Source organism: Lissotriton helveticus, assembly GCF_964261635.1.
Source record: "Lissotriton helveticus chromosome 1_1 unlocalized genomic scaffold, aLisHel1.1 SUPER_1_unloc_19, whole genome shotgun sequence".
NCBI lineage: Eukaryota > Metazoa > Chordata > Amphibia > Caudata > Salamandridae > Lissotriton > Lissotriton helveticus.
Window position 1 is genome coordinate 2,502,629 of NW_027611658.1, and position 21,866 is coordinate 2,524,494.

Genomic DNA, 21,866 nt, shown 5'->3' on the forward strand with positions numbered 1-21,866 from the left:
CATTTTTAGGTGAACCCACTCCAAGACAGGCAACAGAACACATGACAATTCTGAGATGAAACCCCGCCCATCCTCCTGGGTGCCATAAATAGGAAGGCATTCCCAGAATCCTCCTGTTTTCTTTTCCCTGGCTCCTGATGAGATGAGAGCAGGAGATGTTGGAGGCATAATCCTTGTGCTTTTTCAGGAGAGGTGATCCCTCGGCTGCAGGGCTCGCAGGGGATTCCTCCTGCACTACAGGATGCCTGAACCTCCTGTGTAGAGGGGGCAGTGTCAGGTCCTGCATGTTTTGGGATCCTTCTCTTCCGGTTGTTGTGGACACGGAGGGAAGAGGCCCAGGTACACAGATTGGGTGCTTTTTGATTGTGGCAGTAATGGAAGGGTGCCCGATTCCTGCGCATGCGCAGGAGGAGAGGAGTCCACACATGTGCAGGCTTTCACCTTCAGAGGGTGAGGATGAGCATTCCTGTATGACCACCTTTCCGTTTAAAGGCCAGAGTGCAGGTATATCAGTCTCTTTCCTGGATGATACTCTTGTTTTGAGGATTTGTGCTGCAGCATTTCTGACTTGGCAAATTGCTGATTGTTGTTGGAGCCATCATGGGGATGCGGTCTTGTAAAAGGATGAATGTTTCTCCATCATCAGCTTCTTCTTCTCATAAAAGAATGGAGAGGGGACAGATATTTCCTTTCATGTGGTTAGATCTAGAGCATTGGCAAGGTGCGCTTCCATAGCTTCTAGGCACAATCTGTACCTTAAAGACTGGAACATGGATGCAGCTCACAGAGCCATTTGAAGGGGAGAGGTTCTTTGCTGCGGATTGAGAAGACAAGCTGCATCGTGTGTTCATAGAGTGTAGATTCCTCAAGGGATATTTAGAGATTAGGCAAAATATATTATTGTTTAGGTCAATTGCTTTATGGTGTAATATTAAATATGAATGGAAATATATTTAGCAGACACAAATAGGGTGACATAACTTTGAGTGTCATATTTTACTAAGAGAATAATGGAAAGAAATGTGGACAGATTTAAAAAAATCTCTCATTAGTAAGCAATATAATCAGGTGACAATACATTGCACATTTATAATCTATAAATTGGATGCCATTATCATATATTTATTTTTGGTTTTTGTGTTCTTATTGGGTGATAATTTACACTATTTTGTTTATAAAATGTTTTCTTTGTGTCTTTATTATGGTCTTGAAAACACGGTCTTACATAAAGCACAGTGAAACATAGGATGCTGTTTATCTAGCTGTCTCTTTTTGGATTAAAGATATTGTTTGTGATACCTCAATAAACTAGGGCTCTGGCCTCACTCTAGAGGGTTTGACCTTCACACCCACTGGTGCCTTGACTGAGTTCAGTGCTCCATCGCTTAAACAGAATTCCAGGTTATTGTATCCCCACCAGGCATAAGTGCTAGTGTGTTGTCCATGCCTTTTGGGATACTAACAGTTCTGTAATGGGTCAGGGAAGCAGTGGTACTTTTGCTCTTTAGAATAGCACGCACAACTACAGTAAAAAGAAAAGACTATATTATTGTTTGAAAGTGTTTATTTCAACTCTCATCCTGTTGCTTAGTACATGAGCAAAACCACACATATAAAATTAGACAGCACTAATGTATGTTACGAGAAGCAAGAATAATATAAACATTTATAACAAGATTGGAATGTTCCCAGGAGCTTAGCACTCGGAAGACTACTTCTGTGTGCTACACTAAGAAAGTATGGAGTAACTAACTTGCCTCTGGAGATTCTGGGAGTCCGCACACTGCATACCTGTTCACGTTGGAGAAGCTGTGACTGTCAGACTTCAGTCGAGAAAGAGTGTCTCCTTGAAAGGAAAACATACATCAGCAGGGTTCAGCTCTGCTCCTCTCTGTATTGGCTCTCAGAAGAAGAATGGATGCTGCGGCAGTCTGGCAGGAGCTCTTGCGATGACCTGTGGCGAAGACCTCTCTAATGGAGTGGACAATTCATGAGGTGTATATATAGTGTTGCCCACTGATTTTATACCCTATATTGATGGATTTTCCATCACTCTGAGACATAACTGGTATGAACCAGCATGATGAAAATATGTCTACTGGGTTTACTTTCCACATTCACTCTAAGACCTTGAAAGGCAGCTATCATAGAGACAGTAGCATGTATGTTAGCCAAGTTGTTGTTTTGATGAATTGGCACTTTCCCAAGTTTTCTGAAGGATAACGACATGCTGTATATGGGCCAGAGGTAGAGAGGTGAATGTGTTGGGATCTCTCAACAGCTGTGTGTCTAGTTATCTATTTGGGAAAATAATATTGTCTGTGATAACCATATAACCATACAACGGGAGAACAATCCCACGTCACTGGAAGGCGGAAGAGAAGAACCCGGAACAGTGGAGTATCGGTGCACGCAGAAGCGCCCAAGGTCAGCTGTGAACAATTTTCAGGTAAAAAAACGCATTTGCATTTTTGTGATTGAAGATTTCCTGATGAGCTTTCTCTCTAAATTGAACCTTACATTGTGAAGTACATAAAGCAAACAAACTGTATCCCCCAAAAACACCTTAGAATCCTTTTTAAGTCTCTAACAGTAGATGTAATAAATACTCTTTGAAGCAAGATGACAGGGTTATACCGGCTGGATTGGTTGAAGTACATGTCGGGCCACTGACTCAGGCTCTCCCAATTGCTTCCATTTTCCTAAATAGCACTTTTTCTGAGGAAAATGTTAAAGATGCAACACATTAGAGCAGTGGTTCTTGAACTTTTGAGGACCCCCACTGAATCATTACTCGAATCCAGGGTGCCCACTGAGTTATTATTGAAAGCCAGGGATTTCCCTGGCCTAAGACAATTCTATGACCTCAAAACAATACTCAAAAATATTGGAACACGCAATCACCAAAATCCCAACTATTCAAATCTTTTCTTTAATTCACAATCAAATATTGAAAACGTTTTCAAATTGTCAGTTTTCCTTCTTTATTTGAACATACTTTATTAATAAGAATGTATTCATTCTTATATTCTTTAATTTTGTAAAAACAGTCACTGACCCACTGAGCAGGCGCAGCAGGCTCCAATGGCTCCTCGGACCACAAGTTCAGCATCACTGCATAAGAGAACTAAATTGGGAGGGACAATATATATATATAACGGAGACACAAACCACTATCGACAAAATTAAAGCTTGTCGTCTAAGTTTCTTTCATGAAATAACAACTTCCCATCATTAAAACTGGGGAAATCTGGATCTTATCGGAAGACTGGAGAACCCAATCATGCTATTTTAAAGCTACTTCATTGCAGAATCATGCACAATTGGTTTGCAATAGAGAGTTTTTAAAATGGAGGCCAACAACCAATTAGCTGCTTTGAGAATGTTCTCTTATTGCAAAATCTTAGAAAGCCATGGGCCGCCCTAAAAGAATGACCCCTGAAATTCTAGATTGTTGCATGGACCACATAAAGCATCTGGAAAGAGTAGCAGAGGATACAGGACAATGACGTCTCCTAAAGTAAATAAGGATTTGCGATTCAAGTGTTCAGAGACCCGATGCTCAAGCTTTCTACTCTTTAAGACATCGAGCTACACAGAGATTTGGATGCTTGGGAAAGGCGGGGTAATCCACTGGTGTTAAAAAATGTTTTTTACAGCTAGAAAGTGAGAAAAGAACTCCAGGAGAACATTGTCTAGCGAGAAAGATCCAAAGCATTGCTATCTGAAACGCAAAAGAATGGTAAATTTTGCCAATCGACCCATCAGAGAAAAATCGGGATTCTCAGCCAAGCATTTAACACAATAAAAATTACATTACCATATCATAACATTTGATATTTCGCTAAAGGAGTTCTACTTATCGTTATTCTTTTCATAATAGTTAAATGAATGGATACTTCCCTGCGGGCTTCCCATCGATAAAGCCTGCTGTACACAATGGTCGATCTATGTGTGATCACCATTCTGTAAGACGCTAGGCAGCTTAAGATATTTACAATAGTAACAGAGGTACAGCATTTAAATGAGATGGTCAGTTTGACTGAATTGCAACTCGTCATTGTGATCTGTAACATTTTAATAACAACATGTGATGGTGTTAAGCGAATTCGCTCCTAGCTTCGATGAGATATAGACTGGCTTTTATGCTTCACTGTGTCCCATAAATAGGTTTTTTTTTCTAATACTCATGATGTAATACATCGTAGTACACTGCGATTCATCCACATGTTACAAGAGCCAACCATTGTTCATTTTCACCTAGGGAATTCAACTGAGCAATTAGTGCGATTAGTGCAATTAGTGCGAGCAATGGTTATAAGCTTCCCCTTAGCGGCCATTAACTGTGCACGGTCACTACATGAGACAACACACTGCCTTTGTCAGAAGGTGAAATGTGCTCTGCTGCGTTGAAATGTGTAGGCTTAAAGAAAGGAAGGACGTAAACTGGATACAATGAGCACTAGTACACCGTTAGTTGTTATTCCAAAATAAGAAGATGGACGAGAGGAACAGTGTTTGGAATATTTGAAACATCATAATGTCACTTTAGAGCACACATTTTAAAGAGATAGGCATTATAAATTTAGGATACACTTTCAAAATTAAAGCACTTCTCTACAGTAGTAGTATAAGCAGCTAACAAGGTGAGTTACTATAAGCAGGTAATTTATTATACTTTCAAGCCGCATTTATTTATTTATTTATTTATTTGTGGGTTTATACCGCGCTTGAATCGACTCCCGAAGGAGTATCTCTGCGCACAAACACCAGTAGCAGATGGAAGAGAGCAGTCATTTAAAGTTGTGCTAATTCTGGAACAGGAAAGTTTTCAGCTTTTTCCTGAAAGTCAGGTGGTTCGAACATTACCTGAGCATATGAGGAAGCTTATTCCATAGAACAGGACCCACCACTGACAGAGATTTGCCACCCTGTCTTGTCTTTTTTACCATAGGCACTCGGAGGAGGAGCTGGTTGCTAGATCTGAGGGTAGGGGCGGAATTATATGGCACAAATTTTTCTGCCAGATAAGAAGGACCTAGTCCGTGTAAACTCTTATAGATGACGCAACATGCCGCGCAGTAGGGAAAACTCAGCCCTGTGCGGCTTTGTGTAGTTTTTCAGAACTCTATGATCCATGGGCAAAGCTCAGTGAACTCTGCCGACGAGGTGGAATTCGTCACCCACCCCTATATGTTACAAGAAAAGAGCAACAGGGGCAGCGAGCAAACCTGAGACAAAGAATTGGAAAATGTTTGCCAGTGTAAACTAATATTCACTTTGAGGTAGAGGGAGAGCTGATATTCTCAACAGTGCGTTTCAACACCTGAGATGTTTGTGAAAGATCTTTAGTTACAAGAAGGCATCACTACAGTCCCCATACCCTTCTTTCAGCAAACAATGGTGGCAAACAGTTAGGATCGCAGGTGGACACTAGGACAAAGCAGTCGGCAGTAAACAGATAGGATCGCAGGTAGAAGGTGGACAGCATTACTAGCAGCACGTCTCGCTTCATGAACACATACGGAGAGAAGGTAGTACCATATTAGGCAAAGAACCTATTCTCACTCAGAAAGCAGGCACACTGGTGAGAATGGTGCACTTTGTTATCACTTGTGTCAGACTCCTGCTGAAAGCTGTCATGCTGTCAAGATAGGACCCCTCTATTGCCAAATAAACTAGGCTCCTTGTTGACATCGCACATTATCTTTATAGTTTAGGGAACACATCTCATTTAACATCTCTTTCTACACAATCAGCAGTGAAATACCATGAACTAAAAGACATTATTTTGCTTTATTACATTTAAAAAAACATAGATTTCTTATTAATATGTAAAATCTAATCATCATCGTGTACATTGCATAGCATCGTGATTGCTTTTTACTGGATCATATTTTAGTTCATGTTAATTTGAACGTAAGGTGGGTTTGATCCTGGTACACGCCTCCGTAGTGTGTTTTTAAAGGCTCTTGGATGTCCTTGCATGGGCCGTGGTCGGATGTTTGGTTGTGCTTTATTAGTAGAGATTTAAAAGTGTCTGGATTCAAATTCTTTATGCCACTAATGGCCGTACCAGCCACTTATTCCTAAATATGTAGAGTTGAGTTTAAAAATGGTTCCTGTTAACGTAAAGGAAAGTGAGTTTGATCCTGGTACAGACCCCTGTAGTGTGTTATTTTTAAGGATGGGTGTACTGAAGACCAGTCATGTGTCTTATTCCTCACTGACTGGGTGGTTGTGATGGTGGTCGATGCCAGGAAGAACTTCCTGAACTCAGCACTTCGCTAAAATGAACTCAGTGCAAGGCATTAGTTTCTACCATCTTCGGCTCCCGAAGATTTGCCCTTTCCTTTAATTTGATTTGCATATAATATTGGTGAACTCCTTCCTCTATGCAAGCCTAGGCTACGAGAACACTGCATATTTGATGGCTCCAGCAACACAAAAGAGCACTTCAGATTATTTAGAATGCTGCGGTCTATCTTATTTGTGGTCTGAGGAAGCCCCTGCTGCATAATAAAGTTTATTGTTTGCACACGAGGCAGCACATACTTTGTAAGTCCATTCAAACACTGGCAGAGCTCATAAATTGAGGGTTCCTCTTTGCATGTAAACACAAGCCTGAATATCATTTGTGTCAAGACTCAGTATCGTTTGTGCTCATTCTCTTCTGAATCCCGATTTCTTTTCCAGTGCCAAGAATCCAGAAATGTCTAGTAGGGAGTCGATAGGTCTGGATTCTAGCTCTTCAGAGCTGGAATTCTTTACTGCTCAAGATGCAATCTCTCCCTAGCTGTCAAGCTTTTAGAAACCAAATGAGAACTAAACTTTTCAACAGCCCTTTCTCCTATCAATAATTTTGCTATCATGCACCAGTTCTGTTCTTTCACCAGTTCGGATTTGGATGAGTGATTCTCTGTAAAAAAGATACTTTTAAAATTCTAATTGTGAATAATTTACATAGTGGTAAGCCAGCAAATCTCCCAAGGATCCCGCTCGATGTTGTACACCTATGGCTCGTGCATTAGAAGATGCATGTGATGATGGAAATGAGCATCACTTCTCCCGCATCATGGGTGGGAAGACATATATTGGGCACTGCCACAGGGTTCTTCCTTGAGTCCCATCCTCTTCAATGTCTACATTGCTCCACTGGCCTCCATCGTATGGTCCTACGACTTCAGCATTATCTCAAGAGCAGATGATATGCAACTCATACTCTCCCTCTCAGAAGAAACATCGATCACACAATCGCCCTTCCTTATGTGCATTTCCAACATAGCATAATAGATGAAAAAAAGCGGCCTCAAGCTACATGCTGACAAATCTGAAGTGGTACTGTCCGGCAAGTACACCTCTCTCTGGACCCTGGCCAGGTAACCCAGCACCAGAGGCCCTACATCCATTCCAACCACAACGCCAGGAAATGGGTATCCCAATCGATAGCCAAATCTCCATGACCAGCCAGGACAGCACAGTAGCAGCTACATGCTTCCACACTGTCAAGATGCTCAGAAAAATATTCAAACGGATCTCACTAGACAGCAGCAGGAGTGTCAGATAAGCATTCTTCACCAGTAGACTAGACTACGGCAACACCCCCTATGCAGGTACAACCACCAAGTTCACCAACAAATATCAAGCGGTTCAAACCACAGCAGCAGACTCATACGCAATCTCTATCCATGGACACACATCACCCTCACTGACTCCCCATCTAGAAGTGCACCACTTTCAATCCCCCCACATTCACCTACAAAGGCACTCCACATCTTAGTCCTTGCGTAGCTCAACAACCACATTCACTTCCATACCCATAATAGGCAACACAGATGAGCTGGACGACTCCGCAACCACATCCCTGCATCACCTCACTCCCAGATATGTCTTCTCCCAATCGCCCCCAAGACCAGAAGGAACTCCCCCTCCCCATCAGAGCCTGTTTTTGTTCAATTGGTGATCAGCGTGTCTTGCAAATACAGTTGGCATAACATACCATAACTGAACGCATCAAGCCTGAGAGTTGCAGCTCATATTTTCACACTTTCACTTCTCCTGCTTTTGGACACTGTTCTCTAGATGCGGCCACAGAACCAGCAATGTTCCGCAAAATGACCTAACACCCGAGCCAGCTATGAATTTCCACCAGTATATGCTTGTTAAATTAGTTTTAGTGTGCTGGGCTTATAGGGTTATTAACTAATCCCTTAAACTAGTTTTTAATGACCATTTTTAGTCCAAGCATTGTTCACATTATTGGATGATCAGATGTACTTGGATGTTTTTCTTTCTAACTATACCTAAATAAATAAAACAAACAATGGGTATTTTATTTTAGTTCACATTGTGCTCGTCTCCCAGTATGTTTTGCTGGTATTTTGTATTTTTTTCCTAGATTTAAAGAAATGAACAATCGCTGAGAACAGACACTTTTATAATTTTGCAAATATCTGTTTTTTCTTCTTTCTTACCAATCCAGTCTTTTATCACCAACTTTTTATAATCTGGTATTCGAAGATTCCATATAATTTTATTATTTTGAGTAATTCCTTTATCTCAAAAGGACTGCAATTTTTTATTCCTGAGTATGTTCACAGACAGGATGTTGATGGCCTTAAATGTTTGCGTTTTTGCTGCACCTCTAGGATTACTTCTATGCTCGTTTCATTAAGGTGAGTTTTTGCTTATGGTATTCAAAGGATTAAAGGGGTGATAATCAGAAAAAGGTCTTCACTTGTTCAATGTACTTGAATGTTTTTCCCTTGGGTGTGTTTGCTGAAGGCCTATGTAGTAGTGATGACTAACTATAGCTCTTCACACATTCACTGCACTTGAATAGTTTTTCCTGTGTGCAAAAACTGGTGCTTTGTAGATGTGAAAATCAGCAAAAGCTCTTCAAGCATTAGCTGAACTTGAGTGGGTTTTCCTCTGTGTGTATTCACTGATGTCTTTGTAGGTTTGATAGTTGACAAAAGGTCCTCTCACATTGACTGCACTTGGCTTTTCCTCTGTATGTGTTTGCTGATGAGTCATCAATGTAGAAGATTTACTAAAACTACGTCCACATTCACTGCACTGATATGGTCTTTCCCCAGTGTGAGTTCTCTCATGCTGTTTTAGGTGTGCCGATTGACTAAAGCTCTTCTCACATTCACTGCATTTGAATGGCTTTTCCCCGGTGTGTGTTCGCTGATGATATCTTAATGTTGATAAGTTACTGAAACTACTTCCACATTCACTGCACTGATATGGTTTTTCCCCAGTGTGAGTTCTCTGATGCTGTTTTAGGTTTGTCAATTGACTAAAACTTTTCTCACATTCATTGCACTTGAATGGCTTCTCCCCTGTGTGTGTTCGCTGATGGCTTTGTAGGTATGATAACCGACGAAAGCACTTCACACATTCACTGCACTTGTATGGCTTTTCCCCTGTGTGCGTTCTCTGATGAATCCTGAGATATGAGGAGTTCCTAAAACGGCTTCCACATTCATTGCAATGGTATGGTTTTTCCTCTGTGTGTGTTCGCATATGATTTATTAATGTTGTGGATTCTCTAAAACTACAACCACAATCAGTGCATTTAAATGGTTTTTCCTCTGTGTGTGTCCGCTGATGAATCCTGAGTTTTGCCGATTCAGTAAAACTACTTCCACATTCACTGCAATGATATGGTTTTTCCCCTGTGTGTTTTCGTTGATGGCTTTGTAGGTGTGATAACTGACTAAAGCTCTTCAAACATTCAATGCATATGAAAGGTTTTTCTCCTGTGTGTATTCGCTGATGTTTCCTTAATGTTGACGATTGACTAAAACTACTTCCACATTCATTGCAGTGATATGGCTTTTCCCCGGTGTGTGTTCTCTGATGCTGTTTTAGGGTTGATAACCTACTAAAACTCTTCTCACATTCATTGCACTTGAATGGTTTTTCCCCTGTGTGCATTCTCTGATGAATCCTTAGCTTTGAGGAGTCACTAAAACTCCTTCCACATGCATTGCAATGGTAAGATTTTCCCCTTGCGTGTTTTTGTAAATGTCTTTGTAGGCCTGATAATTGAATGAAGCTCTTCACACATTCACTGCAGTTGAATGATTTTTCCTCGGTGTGCGTTTGCTGACGGCACTTTAGTAGTGATGACAAACTAAAGCTTTCGCTGGATGTGTAAGATTTTTCTTTCTTTGGATCAGGTATATATTTTTCTTCATCCTATGACTGCTTTTCCGGATGGGCCAACATGGTTGATAAAGCACTTGCGTTAGTCTCACATTCCTTGCAAGTGTGTGATATTTCAGAAATGTTCTTTCGGATTTAACAAAGTACAATTATCACTAAATGCCCTTCTTAGTGGGTGATTGTGTCTTTAGATTCAATAATGGTGTTGCGTGCTTGTGGATAAAGATTAATCATCCTACTGGTCACAACAAATTGGGGAAAAGTTTGTATTGTAGACAGTAGAACTTGTCTTTCCTTCACCCTTCAGTTGTCTGGCTCCACTCCATTGTGCTTTTCTCTGGTTGTTTAGTTAGAATGTGTTTGCAGTACACCTACAGCACTGAAAGGTGGGTTGTTATAATTGTGGACAGCAAAGCATTGCTGTAACCACATCCTACAGATCTCATGATAAAATGCTGTTATTGGACTTGTCTACAGGAGGTAGTTTGCCTTCATTCTCTAGAGTTCTTTTCTTCGTCTTGTTGCGTGGAGGTGCACAACTCAGACTCTTACATCCACTGAACTGCCCTTGACTGCTTCTTCCAGGATCTGTTAGTTTATGCTCGGGGTCCTCTGTCTCGGACGTGAAGGATTTCTTTAATATTGGAGCTTATTTACTCTGGCTGTTTTTGCAGATTTACATCATTCTCTTCTTTATTCATAAACATTTTGTGCATTCAAGGGTTTTTGTCTGTTGAATGTAAAAAAATAAAAATTACTACATGGAAAGATAATGGAATTTGCATGCACAATATTTAACTGGCCATAAAAACATCTCTGCTGTACCATCTTTGAAACTTATCAAGGTTATTTCACTATAAACAGATATTTCAATAAACGTTCAGTTGAACATGTCACAACTTATTTATTTCAGAAAATGTGTTGATTTACCAGTGTTCGTAGAGTAAATTAGTAAAGAAAGAACACTTGCGTAGTTACAGCTTTCTGTAGCTGCATATAGTCAAGATTTGTTTTAAACGAGAACAGCACTTGGAGTAAGAGATGGACAGAAGACCTAAGGCAGTAGGCTGCAGCTCACAGTGTTGTGGCATTCATCGAATATTTGTGTACATGGATCTGGCTGGCTTCATTACCTGCTCCTACAATATGCTGTATGGCATTGGTTCATTGATACTTTTTATTTTATGGTGTAATGTACCTGGTCTGGAAACTTATAATGCGGATTACTGAAGGTGAAAATGGTATTGATGAAATGATTTTGGCAAGCGGGTAATCTATTTGAGGTTTAGCAATTGCTGAGGCCCAATGGTTGTGGACGTCCAATGTGCTGATTAGTTGAGAAAAACAAAACAAATGTATCCTTTGTGCTTAGCTAAGAATGGCAGATAAATTGAGCAGCATGAATAAATACAGTTGTCCAAGGTAAATGGTGTTGTCAGAAGAGCAGATAAACTGATGGTGCCACATTGGAGGGTGATGTTGATGGGTTAGTTACATGAGGGACATGGTGCACTAACCAGCATACAGGGCCAAAGAAGTGTGCACTTTAGCTTTGCATCTAACTTTATGGCAGTCTTACAATGTTTCTGGGTAAGTTAATTTGTGGCACGTAGCACTAGTTTCCCTGTTGCCTGTGAAAACTGATCAAACTACAAGAGATACAGCAGATGATAAGCAACACGATGTGTGGTCGAAGGCAGCAGCTCTCAGACGCTGAACGCATTGAGCAACACCAGCCTGAAAGGTCAGACTTATTGTTTTCTTTAAAATTAATGATCTTTATACTCTAAACTCCAATAATTCATTACAGTTCTATATCTGTCTTATTCAGAAATATTTGATTGATTTTGATAAGAAAGGCCCATGTTCTCCGTAAGAAGGGGCTTAATTCCAAAGGATGTATTGATTATGCAATTATGAGGGTATGCATGGACGGTAACTACGATGGTGGGTTGAAGAGAGTACTCCTGACTGAGCCAGCCCCGTTTAATGTCTTTAACAGAACTGGAGTACAACTGGCAGGGCCGTCTAAACATTAGTAGCCATCTACTGACTCAAAAGCATAAATTGCTTAAATGTGTACTGGCAGTGTCCATTTCTGTAGAGGCAGCATAGTGGGGAATGGATCATGGTGGGGCACTGATCCAGCAAAGCCTCATTAAAAAGTTGGAACAGAGATATATTTAGATACCTCTTTGATGGCCTACTGTGCGGATACAAAGGTCACATACAGAACAGACCAGCGACTAGGGATGCGGCCAGGTGATTGGAAAATAACTGCCGAGTTGCAAAGGAAAACAACAGCTTCATGCCATAATCAGACAGTGGGGGGTTGTTAGAAAAACAGTGAAAACACCACACAAAAAGATCCTACACCAGCTTATACAAATAAAGCTAAATGTATTAAAGCATGACAAAAATTGAATTAGTAGAACTGGAGATATTGAACATTAAAGTGTTTAGAGTAAATGGCGCCAAAAGAGTAAAGTATTTGCTGAAGCTATCTGGTCACGGCAGATCGGGACACAGTAACATGTTCAGGCTGACCGCTACAGAGTATGTGTCGGCTACAGGGACCAGTTATGCTTGCTGAACAGAGTACCTTAAATCCACTTTGCGGAGCCTTCTGTGGATCCGCGTAGAACATGAGTCGTGCAGCTGAGGCGGTGCATCGGAACGGAGATGTGGCGTGCCTGCACTGTGAGGTTCTGTTGCGTCATCATCAATGACGGCTTGCAATGCGAAGTCCAAGTCGGAGATGTGCTGCGCAGTTGGTGAGCTGTATCAGTTCAGAGGAGCTGTGGGGCTGTGCTGCGGAGTCCATCGCTGAGGCTGCCGTCGGTGGGGGATGTGAGGGCCTGTGCTGGGGATGTGTCTCACAGCGGCAGTTCTGATGCAGTCTCGGGCTTCGATGCAGTTTTTTTGCAGCGGTTCCGATCCATGTAGTGCAGTGATGGGTTGGCTCCGCTTGGGTTTGAGCCGCACAGCAGAGATGTGTTGGTTCTTCTGGATCCACAGAGGCTAGCAGAGTACCTTAGGCCCACTTCGAAGTGTCCTGGACTTGGTTGACAGAACTTGGCAGGAAAGAATCGCAGACGGTAGAGTCCAAGTGCAGATGCAAGGTTGGGTTGTTGAAAGCATGTTATGTCCCCGAGGCTTCAGTTCAGGAGGACAGCCAACCAGCCGTTGGAGTCACTCTGGGTTCTGGGTTCAAGCAATGCAGGTCCAGTCCTTCCTACTCAGGCAAGAGGGCAGTAGGCAACAGGTATGCACAGATATGCAGGAGTCCAGCAGAGAGGCAGACCTTCAGCAGCACAGCAGCCCTTCTTCCTGGCACAGTATCCACAGGTTCAGAAGCATACTGAAGGAGTGGTATCAGAGATGGTTCTTTTATACACACACCTTTGAAGTGGGAAGATGCTTCATGACGCTTGCCCTTGAAGTACACAGATGCCCTGTTTTTCCTACTGTGGCTCCACACTAAACTTTAGGGAGTATGCAGACCTTTGTGTGCACACAGGATACAACCTATTCAGGTGTAAGTGAGGCTGGGCCCAGCTGCTTCCTCCCATCCTGCTAGCGATGGCCCATCCAGTCAAATGTTCGCTCCCATTATTTGTGACTGTGTAGGAGGAATATAGAAAGCCCCACTGCCAACTTCACCCAGTCATGTGACCAGAGACAGGTTGCAGGCACCAAATGGCTAGGGCAAGAAAATGCAAACTTTCTATAAAGGGATAAAGCTGTTCTGTTGTATGTCGCAATTCCTTAGTGTGAAAAGATGGTGTCTAGAATATATCACCAATGTATGCGGATCAATATATGGTCTCAAAAATTATTTAAACAATATACACAACATAGATCGAATGTGGCCCTATATTAAACCAATATTTAACACACCCATGGTACAATCAATAATAATCTAGACAACACATGAATAACTAATAAATATTTTGTATATTCCAAATCATATACTCAAATAACATACACAATTTTCTTCATATATGGCTGTCACGGACACACAAATATCGAACAATGTGACTGATGACACAACATGCAAAAATGCTTGATACAACACAACACAAAAAAATGCACATGAAACACATAAAGAAATGTCTATCCTTATTGTGTCAACTGGCTCAACATACACCCTATCTCATCATTCATTTCATTAGCGATGGTTGACCACGATCATGGACCAATAAGATGTCGTCGATGTTTCGACCCTGGTGTGTTAGTGTATACAAATCACGGCAGGTTTTCCTCAGGACTAGTAAATTAACTAAAGCCTGTACGGGGGAAAGAAAGCCTCATTCAAGAATGGTGTGTGTTATCCAATAAAATTAATTCAAAAACATATGGAGGACTCCAAATTGACTCACCTAGCTGTAACCAGATTATGTGGGAACAGGGTTCCTCCAGGATAGGCTGGAGCCCATAGCAAGGCATCAACCAGTATTGAGACTGATATCTTCTAACTAGGGAAATTATTCTAAAAAGCAGAGATCCCTGTGGGATAAAATGTATTATCATGAATACTTGGTTTATAATGCCCAAGGAAATGCGTCTGAGACATAGTGGGACATGAAACGCTCACCGTTTGAGAGCGCAAGAAACCTCAGTTGCCGATATCTACTACATGGTAATTCTTCCTCCTTACACGATAGCGGCCCCACTGGCACTCACTGGGACCTAATCTGAGTACCTTTCGGTCTCTGTAATCTTGATTTTAATACTGTTTTAAACAAAGTGGTGGTGTGCTCCTAATCAATAAAACACTTAATATGTCAATGTACAGTTGCCTGGGAAAGGGGGAAGCCTTTATCCAAGTGCAAACAGTTTTCTGAACATTTGCCAAAAATCACACACTGTAGTTAAGTTGAGCAATATTAGAAGTTTGGTGCTTACATTTTACGGCTGCTAACCTAGCCAACAGATTATAACTTCACTAGCATGATGTATTGTATGCCAACACTAGGTCAACATCTGGAAAGTTTACCTCAGATATACCACTAATGAAGAAATGAAAAAAGGATTGAGACCCTTTTAATGCAGGGCATAAAATGGCCTTCTTAACAGTGGTCGCAGAGAACTTGAGGAGGGAGTGTGGCGAGTCTGAATGTGCCCTGTTCCTCATCTGGCCTGATTTTGACAGATCAACAAGGCCCTGGTGCCCCCCACATCAGTAAAGCTTACGCATGCTTTTCTTTCCGACTTTAAACACCTCCCTGTGTCTCACAGTCTTTCCTTGGACTTTGATTTGGCTTCTTGGTCTGCTGCCTCTAATGTGCTCAATCAACTGCACCTCACAAAGGTTGTAACATTTAAAGAGGACCTCAAATCTCAAGATTTAACCTCGAAGCAGGCACCACTGAAGGCAGTCATTTGCTCAAAACATACTGCCTACAAAGCACGGAAATACAAGCAGAAGGTCTTGTTAGAGGCAACTAAATATAGAAACAACAAGTATTAGAGTGCTCTGAGTAGAGGCTCGATGTAGGATAGGAGCCAGAGAACAACAGGAATGCTTTTATATAGAGTGTTTTACAGTGACCATAAACTCTGGTTTGAAACCAAAAAGGCATCAAAACGAGCCCATGCCGTGCCTAAGGAACCCAACACTTTTAGCCACATCTAATATTCATATCTTTTCCTGCTCCACAGCAAACTCCTGACCCATCTCTAGCCATGTCCAAACCTTTCCTTGTTCTTGCACTCAATGAAATCCTTACCTTGCTGACAGTGCAACCTCACTACCAAGCCTCCAGGACCCTCACATCTCTTCTCCCCCCTCTGAAGGCAGCTGCTATTCTTCTGGTTGACAGTCTAGCTCCCTCATCATGTCTACATCTATAAATCAACTCTCAATCATCCCTCCCTCTTCCCGAACCACCAGAGAGAGAGAGAGTGTCTCTCTCTCTCTCTCTCTCTCTCAAGGCATGGTGGGATAATGTGTTGTAATGGAAGAATCAGACAATCACTTGCATTTACTCTCCCTAGATTAACCCACAGGCTTTGATGGATTCCCGAAGTGTTGTTAAACTTGTTTTTAGCTGCTGTCCATGGTCAGACACCACCACAGTTTGAAATGCACTTGACCCAGACAAAGGATGCTTTCAGTTTTTTAGATGTTGGAAACTGATGTCACCTCATGCTAAACGGTGGGCAAGTGTGTGTGTGTAGATTACTTTCCCCCCCAAAGCTACTTTCCTGAGTAACTTCTCTTCTTGTATTTGCCCTAACATTCCCACTGTTCCTTATCTCCACCTCTCCTCATATCATCTCCCTATGACTCAACCTACCACCCTTTCTTACAGCTGCCCATGCTGTCTTCCCCTCTTGCGTAAAGTGGCACACTTCCGCCAAGTAACCTCATCACCTGTCTCGTGAATTACCTTCTGGGACAAAAGGCTAAAGCATGTGTGCACAGCTCAATGTAAAACCGATACACAGGCCCGCGTGTATGGTTTGTTTCTCATACGCCTACCCTGCACCCAGACCAGTAACATGCCCCAGCATCCGGTAAATAGTTCTCAAGCTGGGGATGCGTTTGAGCATGTTAAGAGGCTTCAGCGTGGGGGGGGGCGTGGCTTGCAGGGCTGCGAGATGGCTGCTGCCTAGGCGAGCTCTGCCGGCTGAGCCGATTATCCTACCATAATCCTGAGAAAAACTTCACTCTGGCGGCGCGGTTAATGGCGCTAGTACCGGAGACGCAGACGCACCTGCTTACCTAAATTTCATCCTGTATGCTAGCGGCAGAAGCGAAATATCGCTACCAGAAGATGAGCGGGGCAGAGGCCTAGCGGAGGGCCAGAGGCGAGAACCGTGGCTCCGGAGCTGATCTGCAATCGAGCCCGAGGCTGAGTGGGCCGCGATCGGATGCATCGGCTGTGAACTGCTGTACGCGCCGCGAGGTCTGGGCGGTGAGCGCTGCTGGCCCCCACCTGCGCAGATAACGTCGGAGCCTCCTGGTTCGCACTGCTAAAGCTGCCCGAGGTCTAGATCCTGCGGCGGCACACTGAAGGTGCCGATTGGTGAGGCAGCCATTTTCTACGCGGACCGGCCGCGGCGCTGGACGGATAACAATAGCGCTGAGACCGGGATCTGCTGTGCTATCCCTCCCGACGCTCCCAACCGCTGAAGACTGCCGATGGTTGCCTACAAGCCTGGATGGTAGCCCTGTGTGTGTGATCTTGGGACGCTGCGCTGTAGTGCTATGCTTGACTGCCTGGAAGCATATAGGCGCTGTGGTCACTATAACTGAGTCATAAGTAACGCTCCTATTTGAGATCCTCCAGAGGAACATTTCCTCGGTATCTGTACGTACGAGGTGGGCACGATTTTATATGGCGCTGTGAGTGCTGGTAAGCCGCTGTATCATAAGCTGCGCTGTGCATTGCCGCCATTTTGTCTGCTGAGGCGCCTGCTAAGACTGGCTGCGGCGTCGCTCTCCTTTTTTGTTGCTTGGACCTGGGGTGAGTGGCCACATATGTACTGCTACCCACATTGATGTAACCTGTTTTTACAACGAGGGAAGCCTATGGGGCATGTGGCGGCGGCCCGGCCGCAGGCGCATGCATTAGGTGCGTTAATCAACCCAGATCCGTGGAACGACGGATGATTGCGGCTAATTCTGACCCTATCTCCACACCACTCCACCTGCGGGTGCTCCTTGATGCTTGACCGAGTGGCTAGCTGCATACTTTTGAAGTAACGTGCAGGTGAAAGTTTAGCCTGTGTCCGGTTAGGATCTCTACCTCACAGGGCGCTGTGGTTGCCTACATTGCAGACGGAGTGCCACACGGCGTGGGCACCATGGGCAAGGCGGACGCAAGGCAGCCAAAAATAACATTCACAACCACAAGAGGTGGCAGACAACCCGACCAGGACCAGGGTGCTCAGGGTGCAGCGGGAGATGGTGGTGCGATGGAAGAACAGGGAGAAGACCTGAAATCACTCATGCTCGAAATGCGATCGAGCTTGAAGAGTATAGACGCGAAACTAGACACCCTGACCTCGCAGCTCAACATGGTTAAATCGCAGGTCACGACACACGAAACCAGGCTGGACAGCTTGGAAAATAGACAAACTGAGTTCCATGTATTCCGACAGGAGACAAAGTAGCAACTCCTAAACATGGACAAACTCCTCACGGTCATAAGGGCGAAGAATGACAACCTTGAAGCGCGCTCCAGGAAGAATAACCTTCGCCTCATAGGGATTCCAGATTGCAGGCTGCACGCCGGGAATTCCTTCCAGCAAAGCGCTTACTTTTACAAGTGCAAATTCCTTACTCCTTACTACTATCCAGCTAAGCTTAAGGTGACACACGATGGCACAGCCCATTTCTATGCGGACACCAAGTCAGCGCTCAAATTTGCAAAGCATGTATGTGGGCCCACTGCAAAGCGAAAAGGAGCAGGGGATGACCCTTTAACGGATCGTCTAAGTGATAATGACTGAATGTTGTCATGACCCCTGTGAAATCTTGCCTGCGATAACCTCACTGTTTGGTATGACTTATAGCCACTGAATATGATGTCGATGTTGCTCTGCTATTGAAAACGTTCATTGACATTGGTTTTGTTTATACACAGGAATCCTCTCCTTTAGTTTGCCCTTGCGGGCCACTTAAATGCGTTCTGTGTCCGAACGATTTCATATGTGGCCATTCCGAGCAACTTTGGGGGGGGTCTGTTGCTTCAGAGCTCAGCCACCCTGTGCGAACGGGGGAGTATGCCTCTGTCACCTCGCCCCCACGGGAAGTTTCCCATTGTTTGTGTTCGCCCGCTCTTACTGTGGGTTTGGGTGGGATTCTACTCGACCTAATTGGGGGGTTAGAGTGGGCGGGGGGAGGTATGGGATTGGGTTAGTTAATTTGTTCTGGTCCGCTAAATCTCTGCTTTCTTTGGTCTCTAACCGGTTGGTCTTGGTTATTTTGGGGGGAACTGTAAAATGGAACACGATACATGATCGCTGACATGCAGCCATACACAATAAATGTGTTAACTTGGAACATTAGGGGAGTGAATGATGGGAGAAAGGCCAGACTGATGCATGCATACCTAGCACGCCATAGTATTGACATATGTTTCCTACAAGAGACTCACCTGAATGTAACGCCTTCTGTACAAGGAAGGGGGATAAATTATCCATTATCCTACATGAACTCTTGGGTGGTAGACAGGTAGTTTTAGTAGCAATATATGGCCCAAACGTTGACTCCCCAGGGTTCTTTAGAGATGTTTGGTCGAAAATTGTAGCGTCACAATGCAACTTGATAATCTGGGGGGAGATTTCAACGCGGTCTTAAATGATCACCTGGATAGACAAGGTTCACCGCACCCATTACATCCCCTGGCAGGATCAGCCCTGCGTGACCTGATAGCTGAGGGGAGGTTGGTAGACGTCTGGAGAGATTGCCACCCGCTACAGCGCGAGGGTACATGTATTTCGTCACAACATGCTGCTTGGTCCCGCTTGGACTTTTGGCTGTTGTCATCGAAGGTGGCGCCCTGGGTAGTGCATGCCTCTCACCTGGCACGTTCCCTTTCCGACCATGCTCCCTGCTTGCTCACGTTAACGCTTCCTGATACGCCACCGCGTGCTTTTAGCTACCCCCACATGCGTTACTAGATGAGGAGTTTAAGGAAGAAATCAGGAAAGATGTGGTTGAATACTTCGATCTTAACTCTGGTACAGTCCCATCGGAGGCCCTATTGTGGGATGCTTTCAAGGTGGTGGTTCGAGGAAAGTGTATTGCCCGGCGTGCGGGAGTTCTGAGGGCGCTAAGGGGGACCCTGGCACAGATAGAAATTCAGATACGGGAACTAGAGGGGCGCTTTTGTGCTGAGGCGGATCCAGCAATAGCAACAGAACTGAAAAGCAAACTCCTGGAATTTGCGGAGGAAGCGCAGAGGGAACTGAAGTTCTTAGGCAAGCACGCTGAAACCAGGCGGTATGGGGAGGGTGATAGGCCTGGGTGCACACTTGCTACTATGATCAAGCGCTCCAACTCCACTACTTTTATTCACATTATCAACTCACCAGAGGGGGATACAATAACGGGACAAGAAGGGGTCCTGAAGGAATTTGCCACATTTTTTTCCACCCTGTACACTGCTACTCAATCGGTCCAATCGGATAATCTGAAAGACTTCCTGGACACCATAGGACTTGTCTGGTTCAATGACACCCACAGACGGTATATGGACCTAGCTATAACTGTTGACGATGTCAAACAGGTGATCAAAGGTCTACCCCTTAGTAAAGCCCCTGTACCTGATGGCCTGACGACATCATTTTATAAAACCTACAGTGAGGAACTGGCACCCCATCTGCTTGCAGTGTATAACGAGGCACTGGACGCGGGCATCCTTCCCCCCTCCATGCGCGAAGCATTGATAATGACCCTGTTAAAACCTGAAAAGGACGAAAAAGAGCTTGTCTCTTACCGCCCCCTGTCTTTAATAAATGTTGACATTAAGATCTATGCCAAGCTACTGGCCAATCGCTTGCAGTCATTATTGCCGATGGTGGCCCTACCGGACCAATCAGGGTTCATCCCCGGACGTGCAACGTCGCACAATTTGCGAACGCTTTTCTCTATTCTTCATTATCTACACCCCAGCGTGAAGGCAGACGCAATTTTTTTAGATGCAACAAAAGCGTTTGACTCGCTAGAACGGCCAAACCTTTTCAGTATCCTCGCTCGAATGGGATTCAGCCCCTCATTTATTGCCCGCATCAAACTGCTATATGAGAAGCCACAAGCACGAGTGTGCGTGAATGGGTTAATATCTGACTGCTTTGCCATAATTAGAGGTACGAGGCAGGGATGCCCCCTGTCACCTCTCCTTTTCGCTATTGCGATGGAGCCCCTAGCAGCTAGAATACGGCAACATCATACCACTCGGGGGAATGGCCTCAGCTCTAGAAGACTCTAATTTCTATGTATGCTGACGATGTCACTTTGTACGTTCATAACCCATCCGACAATCTTGACCCGATGTTACGGGAATTCATCCGATTTGGGGGCCTTTCCGGCATCACCATAAATTGGAAAAAAATCTGTGATATTCCCGCTCATTGATAATACTCCCGCAGTGGCTTCGGAATTCCCCTTACGTTGGCAGGCAGACAAAGTAAAATATCTGGGAATATGGCTAAGCCGCTGTATACAGGACATATGGACCCTAAATTTTTGGCTAGAATCCAAAGTAAGCATTTGGTCTAAATTGCCCCTTTCCATCACTGGGAGGATTGCATTGATAAAAATGGTAATTTTACCTACATTTTTATACCTGTTCGCCAATGTACCGCTTCCTCTCACGCAGCACTTTCATAAAACCCTGCACACTCATCTACTGTCACTGGAATGGGCTAATGGCCAGGCTCGAGCCTCCTGGGGTCTCCTGACACTCCCGCTTAGACATGGCGGCCTAGGAGCTCCGGACATGTACTTATACGCACTGTGTGCACAAGCGCAATTTTTGCACTTCTGGATCTATCCAACTCCTTACCAGCCCCATGTCGCGGTGGAGATGGACGCGGTAGCCCCCACCCCTTTGAAAGTCGCTCTTTATAAAAAGGCGCCGAGACCCCGTCAAGATATTGATACAGCCGACCTGTTGCGCTGGGTCTGGAGAGAACTCCAGAGACGAGCTGGTGTCCCGCTGCTATATCCGCTC

General features: G+C 44.0%; 1 protein-coding gene across 1 annotated transcript in view; it reads right to left on the minus strand.

Annotated features, from left to right (window-relative positions):
• Window positions 1–5,709: 5,709 nt before the first annotated feature.
• LOC144805699 (uncharacterized) overlaps window positions 5,710–21,866 on the minus strand; it is a 32,789-nt gene continuing 16,632 nt past the window's right edge. The window contains exon 2 of the mRNA XM_078672205.1: window positions 5,710–10,906. Coding sequence (XP_078528331.1) covers window positions 8,899–9,945 — 1,047 coding nt within the window. The 5' untranslated portion in view covers window positions 9,946–10,906 and the 3' untranslated portion in view covers window positions 5,710–8,898. The remainder of the gene's footprint in view (window positions 10,907–21,866) is intronic.